Source organism: Chenopodium album, chromosome 2 (genome assembly GCF_948465745.1).
Source record: "Chenopodium album chromosome 2, dcCheAlbu1.1, whole genome shotgun sequence".
NCBI classification, from domain to species: Eukaryota; Viridiplantae; Streptophyta; class Magnoliopsida; order Caryophyllales; family Amaranthaceae; genus Chenopodium; species Chenopodium album.
Genome location: NC_137835.1, coordinates 6,353,333 through 6,365,823, shown reverse-complemented (window position 1 = coordinate 6,365,823; position 12,491 = coordinate 6,353,333). Strand labels below are relative to the sequence as shown.

Genomic DNA, 12,491 nt, shown 5'->3' with positions numbered 1-12,491 from the left:
TTTTGTAATTAAGAGTACGGTGTAATTTTAAAAGGTAACTCAAAGTATTAAAATGGTAACTTTAGAAACAAATTGACAACTTGTTAGAATGTTATGCTAAGATAAGCCTTAGTCGACAAGAATAATTACGAGGATCGAGTCTGTCTGTCAAAGGATTTGAGGTTTGCCAATTGAGGATTGAAGAAAAATAGATTTACAAATTGAATTTGCTCACTTTGGTGTTTTTTTTTTTTTTTTTTGGACAACAAAGGACTAAAAGAGGGTGATTAGAAAATAGAGCAAATATAATAGCCTATAATAAATTAGTAGGTATGGTTGAAACTAGAGAATTGACCACCCCAAGTCGAAGAGGCAATGTGCCTATGCCTAATATTACTTGTATTACTCTCATTGATGAGCTAAAATTTAAGATTGACCAATCCTGAATTCATTCTTATTTTAAGTCGTTAGCTTAATAGTCCAATCGATTTTGAACAAATTAAATGTTATAATTTGCATAACAAAATTAACAATAATCTAGAACATGAGCATGGAAATGCTCGTTCATAAATGTTTATGGACAAAATATAGAAACGTCAAAAGAAAAAATAATATAATAAAAAAAATCCAAATTAAATCATTTGTATATTTAATTCTAATTAGAATTGTACCTATACATCATTAACAAATTAAAGTACAGTAATAATTAGGAGGCTAAACTTTGGTCAGATTGTTGTTATTATCTTCTATAAGCAAGCAATTTGGCTTCAAATTCAGCCCCATGTGCACCACCAAAGTCATAACCATGGTTACTACTACCACTACCATTGTTTAAGTTCAATTGCAAGGAACAATAATTTCCTGATGCACCTGCTTCATGCTTAATCTTCAACAAATCTCCCTTGTGATCTTGATGATCGCCTTTGGACCGACGATGATCAGGATAAATTTGATCAAAAATTGATTTCATCTCCTTACTATTAACATGTTCACTAAACATTAGACTTTCTTGATTACTTAGATTATTATCATCATTATTGTTACAACTATTATTGTTACTACTAGGGCAACTCATATCAACAGAAATGCCTTGTTGTGCTTTGCATAATATTGCTTGTAAGTACTTTTCTTGTGCCTCTATCCTTGTTCGTAATTTTTGTTGAACCTGTCAGAAAAATTAAGCTGAAGTGAACATACCCTTAATTATTACTCATATTTGTTTTAAGATTTGAAAACAAAACATGTACCTCTAATTGATCTTGTAATTTGGTTTGTATTTCGAGTTGACTTCTTAGTGCCTCCGTGATTGGAATATCTCTGTTCAAATCATAGGAATAGACTATTAGTACTTCCATTGTTTCAAATTGTAACAATTTAAAAGTACATTTTTTTTTTTTAAGAATGATCAATTATTCACTATATATACACATACCCTAGATCGTAACTTCCACTTGATGAACCGTGGCCTGTACCACTAGTACTTGCCTCTGAGCAGTGAAGGCTATATCTTGAGTATGAATTTCTCGGATCTTCAAGAAAATAATTTAATTGCATAATTAAAATCACAACAAAATTAATTCATGCAAAAGTATAGTACGTACGTACAAGCTAAGTATAATTTAAATTATATTGGCATATTTATTTGATTTCAAAAATATCAAAAAAATAATTAAACGTAGTAAATGAAGCTTACTAGTGGAATCTGTTTTCCCTTCAGAACTATTTTGCTTCTTAGACTGTTGTCCAAGCCTGTATTTCTACACATAATTAACAACAATTAGTGAGTAAATTCACAGATTAATTTAGGACGGATTTATATATGAAAAATGAATTATTAATGAGTGAAATGATAATTAAACACCTGTAAATGGCTCTTTAAATGATACAATGTCAACCCTTTTAATCCCATCAACTTCAACACTGACTTAGGAGTTGCCTCTACAAATTTAAATTCGATCAAGTTAGACATCAATAGGAAATAAATATACTCCGTAATTCAACGTTCAAACAGTACATACTATAACTCTATAAGCACTCTAATCATGCTATGCATGAATGCATTGCACTTAACGTTAGCTTGAGGGTAGAGAGGGAGGTAAGGGAATCTCCCTAGCTAGCTATTCGAGTATTCGCCTATTCATAAGCATTTGTGGTTAGTGGAGCTCAAATTTGTGACCTCATAGTCATAAGGTGAGTTTCTTGCCTACCAACTCTACCAATAAGCACGCTTGATAACGTATCTTTACTATTATGACTCGATAGCATACTATAAAATTTAATTTGTGGTACTTGATATCATATAACTCTAGTATAAAATATGATCATTCAAACTACCCCCGGTGAAAACTAAACTAAATATATATATATACTACTATATACATTATTTAATTTTAGTAGCTTAGTACATACCTATGCTATAATGCTAATAGTAATTAAAAATAAAACTCTCATACTTTATATATGAAATGCTAAATAACGCTTGGCTAAATTATTAAGGTTCCAAGTGTTGGGCAAAGTTTAAAAAATAATTAAGATTAAGACAAGGTTAGAAGCTTAAGTATACGTGTACGCCTGAAATCACAAATGCTGAAATTCTTGGTGCAGACATGTTCAACTACTCCAAGTCTCCAATTATAAAGAGTCTTCTTTATATCTTAATTAGGTTTTATTTTCCAAATCAACTCCACTTGTTTAAGTTCCTCTTTTGGGATAAATTCATCTCATTTTTATTAATTTAATCACAACAAAACCACCACATCAATTCATTTAACGAACATAACCAATGTTTAATTATTTATATTAGTAGCATTATATCTAAGCCGAAAGCTTCACTTATCTTAATTAGCTTCTAAAAAAGTCTAACTAGCTAAATCATTGGCTTTGCCAAAATAAGATACCAAATACTACAACCGTATGTTATAATAGGGTATGCTCGACAAAATTAGTTATTTGTATGATAGTATCTATTTGGTGTTGTGGTAGTTGCCATACTTGCCAATGATTCTATTAAACGTTAACTTTTGATCGAATTAAAAATATTCATCATTGAACCGGTTGTATTCACTAAAGTATAGATCACTTTTAACGTATGTGCTCACATGGACAAATTAAAATTAATAACGATTGTTGTACGAAATACAAAATACTATACGATCAACTGGTTATATATAGATAATTGTACTACATACTTGATAGTTGTTTCAAGTTAGTTTTCAAATGTAATAGTAGTTCATTCTTAGTAATACTCCGTACGTAATTAAAAAATAAAAAAAAAATCCGAAAAATAGAATTTAGTTGTGTTGGATTTTGTCTAGCTTTTGCAAACTCTACACAGAAGCCGTTAATTTAGGAGGAAGTAAAAATAGAGTGATGTAAATGTCTCACAACCATTAAAATAACATAAAAGTAAAAAGAAGAGAGAGAAAGGAGGAGAGAGATAGGAAGAGTGAAAAAAGTTGTGTGGGCCCCACTAAAAATTTTCAGAAATGGTTTCACGTGCAAAAACGACAAAAAAAATTGGGACCACAACTACTGAGAGTATATTTTGTATCACTGAGGATTTTTATAAGTACCACTTATAAAACCGCATTGAGTACCACTGGGAGTGTATTTTGTACCAATGAGCTCTAATTGTATTATTTGACAGTCTAATTAGACATTTGAACCTTTTTTTAAATACCACTAAAATTATATTTTGTACCACTGAAGAGTGTATTTTGTACCATTGAATCTAAAAGGGGAAAATTTAAATCCCGCATGAAATGACCAATTTACCCCTGCGAGACACTTTTACATCTCTCTCAACCCTCCGTTTATATAACCTCTTAATTTAGGCCACTTTTGCCAAAAACTACTCTGGTCTCTAGATAACTACTGCAGAGAATCCAATGCATGCTAAATATGCTTGTAAAAAAAAAAAAAAAAAAAAAAAAAAAAAAAAACATTCAGTATTTCAGTGTTAATCATTTTTTACTCAATCAAGTACTAGGAATTACTACACCCAAGTACATCATGATAAGAGTTTATCCATCATATTGACATGTTTGGGTTCTATTTTACCCTAAATAATGCTCCAATTTTACACTGACAATTAATAAACTTGTTTATAGCCTTGTATTATTATCATTTTGTTGCATTCACAATTGCACATATTAACTTCTGTAACTTTTGGACATTATACTGTACCGATTAATTAAAGTAATGTATGTAGGAATTTGGTTCCCAAAACAATGAAACATGCATATTAATAGTAATAATAATACAGAGAAATAAATAAATAAATATAGAATTAGAAGGACTAGAATAATTAAAATATCTAAAAGGAAAATAATTCAATAATTATAGTGTTTTAATAATTTATCTTCTAATTCAATGCCTATTAAATTAAAGCTACTAATTTGTCAAAATGCAATTATTAATTCCATCTAGATTTCTAAATTAGTCAATGATTAGTAAATTGATCGGCTTAAAGACATTCATATCCCATCAAACATAAAAGTTTCAAAAATTAATTCCAATAATTTTGTGATTTGATGATCTTATAAAAATGGCTAACTCTAATGTTTGCAAATACTAGCTACCTAGTTCATTGATCAATTTCAGCAATCACATAGGTAAATTAACCTAAACCTTATAATAAAATTCTAAGATAAGAAAACATTTGAATATTTTTCCTGGAGTTGCATAAATCATTTTCCTCGAATTGGCTAAATTATTATTCCAAATTACAACAAAATTTAACTTTTGAATTGGATTTTCATAAATTAAATGTAAAGAAAAAAAGTGAAAGAGAGGGAAATAAAACATACTGTCAGGACCACCAAGCTTGGTAACAGCATCAACAAAACGTTCATGAAGATCAGGAGTCCACCGTAGACGTGGCTTGGGGTCCCTCGACATCAAAACACCGCCTTCTAACGCTTGATGATGGTGGTACGGGAAGCTTCCGCCGTCTCCACCGCCGTATACTCCGCTCATACCTCCCTCCATCTCTTATCTATCTCTTTCTCTAATAAATATTTGAGATCGATCACAAATATAATTATATTACAAAGGTTACAAGCAAACGTAGGTTATATATAGTATGTGTCCGACATAATAATTTTTATATATTATATTTGTCTCCATTCTCCAACCCCTTAGCTTGTAATTAAGTTCAAATCCCTATAATGTTTTAAAATTTATTTGGTTAAAGTATAATATATGACAAGTAAAGCTTAAAATTAAATTGGACAAATTAATCGTGGCATTGTCACTCTAACTAAGATAATCATCACTAATGATTTTAATTTAATTTGATTGACTTGATAATATGGTGTTGGATAGATTGATAATCTTAAGAATAATCTTGTTCGATTGCATGACTCCTTGGTTGGCTAACCAATAATATGTCTCCATGGATCGATTGGCCCTAAGAAACAATAGACAACTCACTAGTTAATTACTAATTGAATGTGTAAATGAATGAAATGAAGAAATTAAATGTAATTAAAAGTGTTTTTATATCAATGAAATGTCGCAATGCAAGGAGGAAAACTAAATATAATTGTTGATGAAAATTAAAGTTCAATGAATATATATTTGTTGACATTACAAGTTTACAATATATCATGAAGGATAATGGATACCATAACTCAAGTTTGAGTATTGAAATACAAAATGAAAATTAAAGTACATATCCAACACTATATTATAGAGGTGATCATTGGGCGGATTGGGCCGAGTTCGGGCCGGGCCAAAGCTAAAAAATTATGCCCACTTCTCAATATATATTAGGATAATGGATAATGAAAATTAAAGTACATATATTAGGATAATGGATGATGAAAATTAATATATGTACTTTAATTTTCATTATCCATTATCTCAATATATGTACTTTAATTTTCGGGCCGGGTCGGAAAATTCTGCCCAAAACCCGCTCAAAATCGGGCCGAAGCTAAAATAATAATAATAAAAAAGGTAAAATTTAAATAAATAATAAAATATATATATTATAATATTGACAAGGGCCCACACTTTTTGACAAAGAGACTCAAAGTTGAGTATCTAAACTTAGCAACTTTCTTTTGGAGTTGTTAAGTTTATATACCAACTTATTGATATACATTGCAAAAAATATTCTCTCTCTCCTAAAAATACTCACTTGAGTCTCATCTTTGGAGATGGTCTAATAGTCAATTGAAGATTATTAGATTGAGTGGCAAGGGCCAATAATTATGTGATGTTCATGAAGATATAGACCCAAAATTCACAAAATTATTGTTACAAATTACAATAATTAAACTAACACTAATAAGTTTGTAAGGACTTCATCTAACTTTTGTACTTTACATTACATTATTAATTAAAAAATAAAAAACTCAAAGTATTAATTAATAATTATTTGACAATAATTAGGGTTGGGAATCGTAATCTTGAGAGATACTGACAGCATAATATACTTATAAAGTTATGTATGTATATACATGGATTCAACGGTGATGTTGCTTGGATATTGTACAAGATTCAGAGAACTAAATATTGTTATAGATGTAGGGAAGACAAAGTCTGATTTAATTAAAAGAAACTAATTAGTGAAGGGTTTTTTTTTTAATAATTATTAACTGACCGACAGTGTCATGATTCATGAAACCAATTTGGTCACTTGGTAAAATTAACCACCCTTGCTAATTAATTTCAAATGCCACCTTAATTAAGAAGTAATTTATTATTAATTTATTTATTTTTTTCTCTTTTTGGATGTAGAGAGAGTCGCTATGGCAATGATATGTACTGTGAACGGAATAATTTAATCTCTAGTTCTTACTTCTTAATAGTTAATACTCCATATAAATATATTAATTAACTATCTAAACTAAGGGTCTGTTCTCATACGTTGAAATTCAGTTCAGTTCAGTTTATGTCTAATGATATTGCTAATGATATAAAGCAAAATTTCATTCTTTTAAGCTCTTATTACGACGACGATAATAATTTCATTCTTTTAAGCTCTTGTTACAACGACGATAATAATTTCATTCTTTTAAGCTCTTATTACAACAACAACAACAACAACAACAACAATAATAATAATAATAATATTGATACAATTCATTGTTCAAATGGTTCTATTTTTTTGATACACATTTCTACTGTTAAACTCATTGAGAAAATTAGAGTACTACACAACTTAAACTAATTTTCATAATCGGTTAGTTCTTCGTCTTCTTCTTGTCCACCAAGCTCCTTCATTACCTCGGCATTCCTCTGAACTGACTCCCATATCTGATCAGTTATTTCTTGTTGTACAATACTCATAGCTGCTTTTCTGTTAGGATCGTACATAGTATGATCTTCTCTTCGCTCCATGACTTCAACTTGGTGCGTGAATGGAATCCCTAGTTCATGTAAACGAATAAAATTGTGTAGAATACAACAAGCAATGATTATTTGCAACTGAAAACGTAATTTTATTTTTTTTATTTTTTATTTTTTATGTTTGTGTTCTTTTGTCATAATACTATTTTATTTTTAAATTATATAATATATATGTTTAAAATGTTTTGGGGTTTCATGTTTATAATATATTTTCCATAAATATTATAATTATAAAGTATATTTTTCATAAATATTTTAATATGTACATATGTATATACACATATGTATAGTAATAAATAATCAATAAATAATTAAAGATCACTAATTCGTAGTTAAAAATCACTAATTACTAAGTCCAGTTCAGTTCAGTTCAGTTCAGTCAAGTTCAGTTCAGTTGAGTTCAGCTGATTTCAGTCAATGAGAACAGGCCCCAACAATTTTGTATACTAGTATATGAATTAATCACCGTTATTGTGCCTCGAAGTCGATAAGCTTGGCCAATTGTCTCGTGCTCCCTTCCTAGATTGATAGACAATTTGATAAATTTGGCCACATGTTGCTGTCAATGTACATACCTTTGGGTATGCCATATTTTTAGGAAATAATACTACGTATAATCTAATGTCTAAGTAATCTTCTAAAGCTGAGCAAGTTACTAAATGAGTAAATGCTGGTACTTTGTGAGGAGGATTGTTATCGTGATGAACTTGGCTTGCACTTATACGGAGTAATTTTTTTCTAAAATAAGTGAAAATAAGTTTAGCATAATAACGGATAAATGTTTGCTCCATGCATGTACATTTTGTTGATGTTCGTTGGTTCTAAATATTTCTTCAATTTACACGTAACAATGCAAACATGATTGTGTTAAGTGTTTTTGGATTAATTTTAATGTACAGTTCTAAACGTCAATTTTATAATTTTACCAATTTATAATCAGAGATATAATCTGTTGATGTTATGTATGGACAATCAAGCTTAAAATCCAAAGCATTATTGCAAATGTTTTACATTGGTTTTACATTATTAATGCTTGACCCCATCATATCTAATTGTAGGAGTAATCATCTCTTTTAATCATTACCACATTACTTGATATAATAATGTAATTCCACATGTAATAATCTATAAACAATAGGGTTTTCCCAACAAGGGACAAAACTCAATTGTGCTAAGACTAAAAAACAACAAAAGGAAGAAAGAGAATAAAACAAACAATAAATAAAAAAAGAAAAAGAAAAAAACATGTAGAGAAGAAAACGGCGAAGAAAACGAGAGACTGCCATGCATTGATGACAAGTTGCGAGGGGAGCAAGAGGTAATAGGGGAGGGATGCTTGGTCGGGGTATTTTGGTCATTTTTTGTGAAATTTTAAATTTAAATGGTATAATTTGTGTACCATTAGAGAAGACTATATAGTATTAGAGCTGTCAAAAGTTGACCCGACCCGAAATACCACTACAACATAAACGAGCAAAAGCGACGGTCAAATGCAACGGTTAAATCTAGTGCAATGGTTTGATGCAACGGTCATAGCTAGTGCAACGGTCTAATGCAACAGGTGAAGCTAATGCAATGGAATTTTTGCCTAATGTAATGGTTTTAATATAACCGTTGCAGTAGATCTTCAAATGCAACGAATTCCCAGCCTATTGCAACGGTCAAATAATGACTGTTGCATTAGTTGCTCGGTATTATTATCACGCATGTGCGCGATGAACTACTGATAATATGTTAACTTTTCCAACTTTCTCGAAAATAGACAAACCTCGTCTCTTTTTTTTTGGGCTCTCCTCCATTGAAGCTCGCATCTTTCCTCATTGAAGCCCGCAACTCTCCCTCGGTATCTCCTCTAGTGAAAATCTCACACTCTCTATTCTTCTATGAACCTTTCACTCGTTGCATTCTCTCTCCTCCATTGAGTGTGAATTCTCCATGGTACTGTTCGTAGTCTAAATCCTCCATTGAATTGACTTCTGAGCTTTTTCGTTCATTGAAGCAGCTTTACGAGCTTTCTTTTCATTTGAAGAAACATTTGAGGTAATATTTTCAAACAATGAATATCAATTTCGTCACCTAGGATTTATCGCTGATTAGTTGCGTCATTATATTCAATCTAGGGTTTAAAGTTTGATTTGAAGCACGATTACTTTACTTCTCTTGTTTAGCTTGTTTCAATTCAAAATTTGTTTCTTTGTTTTGATTTGTTCATTTTTGCTCAAGAAATTGAGAAAAATGGTGATAATTTTGGAAATTTGAAATATTGACCTTAATCAGTTTAATTCTAATTTTGTGGGGTTTATTGGATTTTTTCTGGGTTAATGATATTTGTTCAATTGTTGATTACAAAACATTTGATGGGTAGGGATTTGGTAATTGATACTGTCATCAATTGGGCCATTCATCGTCATCATTTCTACAAGATGTAATCTCATTTTTTCTCCTATCTCAAATCAATTTTGATCTGAATTCTTGTAAACTATGTAGGCACTGATTTTTTTGAAATAAAGTACTCATTTCATAAAGTACAGTAGGAAGGGGAAGCCTAAGTTTTGCCCATTAAGACTTTCCACAGTGCCTATTCTTCTTTTCCCCCCAGTTTTTCTCTATTTTGATTAGTGACTCATGTTTGGTTTTTAATATGTGGTTATATTTCTTGAATTATATTTATCTAAATTTTACTTATTGTAGTATAATTTTTACTAGGAATACTTATATCACTAATGGTATGACCACAACGTCATCTTACAGTGGGATTAATTTCTCAAATCATCAAGGTATGCATCTACCATATTATCTTCTAGTGTGGGAGATCGGATATTTATTATTTACAATCATGTTATAAATGCGTGTTGTCTGTTATGTACTCTGTCTCTCCACTTCAATTGATAATTATTACCAGATAGTCATTAGTTTATGCATAATGTACAGACATTACATCTATATATATAAAAAAAAAGACAAATTTTAATTATCTTTGCATTGTTTACCTGATGATGCAAACGTTTTGCACACCTTAACTTAAAGAAAACACCTAAATTGGTTGAGCCAATGAACATCAGTGAGATGAGTATCTTCCACAAACATTAGACAGATTTACATCCTATTGAATTCCAATCCAATCTCAATGCTTTATTCATTAGTTTCTCAAACTTTTACGATGCTAAGTTTGTTTATTACCTTACACTCCTTACCACCTAAAAAAATTCATAAAAGAAATGTCTTTCTATTTGCTTAGCTAGATAGATGAATGGGCAGAGCTTGAACATAACACATCAATTCCTAAATGAGCAAAGATTTAATAGTATTAAAAGAAAAACCCCAAGCAAAACAATACTCTGTTAAATATTGCATGCTTATGGAATTTTGTTTGTATTTTGCGTAGTATAAAGAGCTCTATTTGTATCTGTGTATACTTTGTTATTCCTGATTTATATGCAAATTGTTTTCAGGTACACTCCCATATCTGTTCTTGATTCCAAAGGATACTTTGATTTACTGATCAAGGTCCGTCAACTTTTATTGTAGACTTATTTCCACATTTTATATTTTAGTTGTTAGCTAACCACGGTCAAAAGCAGATATATCAAGAAAGTAGGATGAGCTAGCATTTTGAAAAACTCAAACCTGGTGATGTTGTAGAAGTGAAAGGGTAAGCTCCTCCGCCATTTTTTTTAGTGACGGCTAGGATTTTAGTGCAGTTATTGATCAAGTTGCTTATTTAAATTCTTGTACAGACCCATTGAGAAGCTTAGTTTACTCCCATTATGAAGAAACACATCGGCATGGTAAGAAATAAGACCTCTTACCTTTTAATTAGTTCCTATTTTTACATGAATTATTCTTATGAGATGAAAAGAACAAGGCCTCTATCATACCTTTTAATTTGCATACTGAACTTATTAATAGGGTGAGCAAGCCAGGCCAAATCTGAAAGGGTAGTGAATGAGATCTTTATACTTATATTCAGTGTCTTAAATGAATTGGCCATCGTAGGAAGAGATAAGGGGTGGGGGGGTTATATATTTATGCAAGATCATGTGTTTGGTCAGTGTCATTGTTCCTTGGAAAGTTCTATCTAATTACTGATACCGCTTGGCGGCTTGGGTGTTTAGGTGGGACTAGTGTCACTCTAATGCTTCAAGTAGCTAGTTAGTTGAGGCTATTCTGAATCCCGTAAGATTAGTTCTCTAATAGCCTAATATAAATGTTCTTGGTGCATAGGAGGATTGAATAAATTGTGTTTAGGTGATAACGTATTTACAATCTATGTTTAAAGAGAAGCTTCATGCTATTTGTCTATCAGAGTTTGATTGTTGTGTTGGGCTATAGAATTTGGTTTAGCCATATAGTATGATTATCATTTCCTCTCTATTTTAATTTAATGTTGCTATAAATATTATTTAGTATTTGTTTTATTTATTATCTAGATTGTGATGATAATATTCCTTTTTTTTTTATTATTTTTTTAAGAAATGAAAATATTCCTAATGTAATTTTTTTTTTTGTATAGGTACATGATGAACCACAATGAGTAGAACAGGAAAATTGACATGATTGTTGTGACTCTCTTGATCGAGGATTGTCAGACTCGTATTTCTTAGTTTTGAGTTACTTTTTTTTACAGTAGTTTTAAATTACTTAATGACCTTGTTTAGGTAGATATATTAGGAGAATATATGATGCATTGTAAAGAAATGTATTTTGGCTTAGGAATTATTTCAATGTAGCATTAATTGCATAATTATATAATATAATTAAATTAAATACTATACTTTTTTAATCAAAATGAAATGATTGTTATTCAATTTTGTTTACCTCATTTGTATATTGAAGTTTAATAATAATAATAATAATAATAATAATAATATTATTATTATTATTATTATTATTATTATTATTATTATTATTATTAAGAATAATAAGAATAAGAAGAAGAAGAAGCTGATGCAACGGTCCCAACAAAGGCAATGGGCGTTGCATTTGATCTAAATATGCATTGCATCAAATCTACTGCAACGGTTTATGAGATTTATGATGATCGTTGCATTAGCTATATAAGACTGTTGCATTAGGCCCTAATGCAACGGTTCATGATAGATAGTATATGACCGTTGCATTAGGTCAAAAGACCGTAGCATTAAACCTAGTGC

The 12,491-nt window shown here is 30.3% G+C and overlaps 1 protein-coding gene and 1 long non-coding RNA gene across 2 annotated transcripts; one reads left to right on the top strand and one right to left on the bottom strand.

Moving 5' to 3' along the window:
• Positions 1-598: 598 nt before the first annotated feature.
• LOC145581152 (myb family transcription factor PHL11-like) lies at positions 599-4,949 on the bottom strand. The gene is made up of 6 exons (XM_081638216.1): positions 4,788-4,949; positions 1,841-1,917; positions 1,673-1,736; positions 1,412-1,508; positions 1,227-1,296; positions 599-1,144 (listed from the first exon to the last, which is right to left on the bottom strand). Exons 1-6 carry the CDS (start codon positions 4,876-4,878, stop codon positions 719-721), a joined length of 825 nt encoding a protein of 274 aa, XP_081494342.1. The 5' UTR covers positions 4,879-4,949; the 3' UTR covers positions 599-718.
• A 4,147-nt stretch (positions 4,950-9,096) lies between these two features.
• LOC145581141 (uncharacterized) lies at positions 9,097-12,146 on the top strand. The gene is made up of 6 exons (XR_014099605.1): positions 9,097-9,378; positions 10,045-10,115; positions 10,791-10,845; positions 10,920-10,990; positions 11,076-11,126; positions 11,852-12,146. It is a non-coding gene; the product is annotated as an uncharacterized LOC145581141 (long non-coding RNA).
• Positions 12,147-12,491: the final 345 nt, after the last annotated feature.

Excerpts from the sequence above, each read along its gene's own strand:
- LOC145581152 (XM_081638216.1), bottom strand. The coding sequence starts at position 4,878 with ATGTCGAGGGACCCCAAGCCACGTCTACGGTGGACTCCTGATCTTCAT. Across the intron at positions 1,918-4,787 it reads CAAGCTTGGTGGTCCTGACA|AGGCAACTCCTAAGTCAGTG; the intron begins GTATGTTTTATT and ends TTAAATTTGTAG. Across the intron at positions 1,297-1,411 it reads AGTGGAAGTTACGATCTAGG|AGATATTCCAATCACGGAGG; the intron begins GTATGTGTATAT and ends TGATTTGAACAG.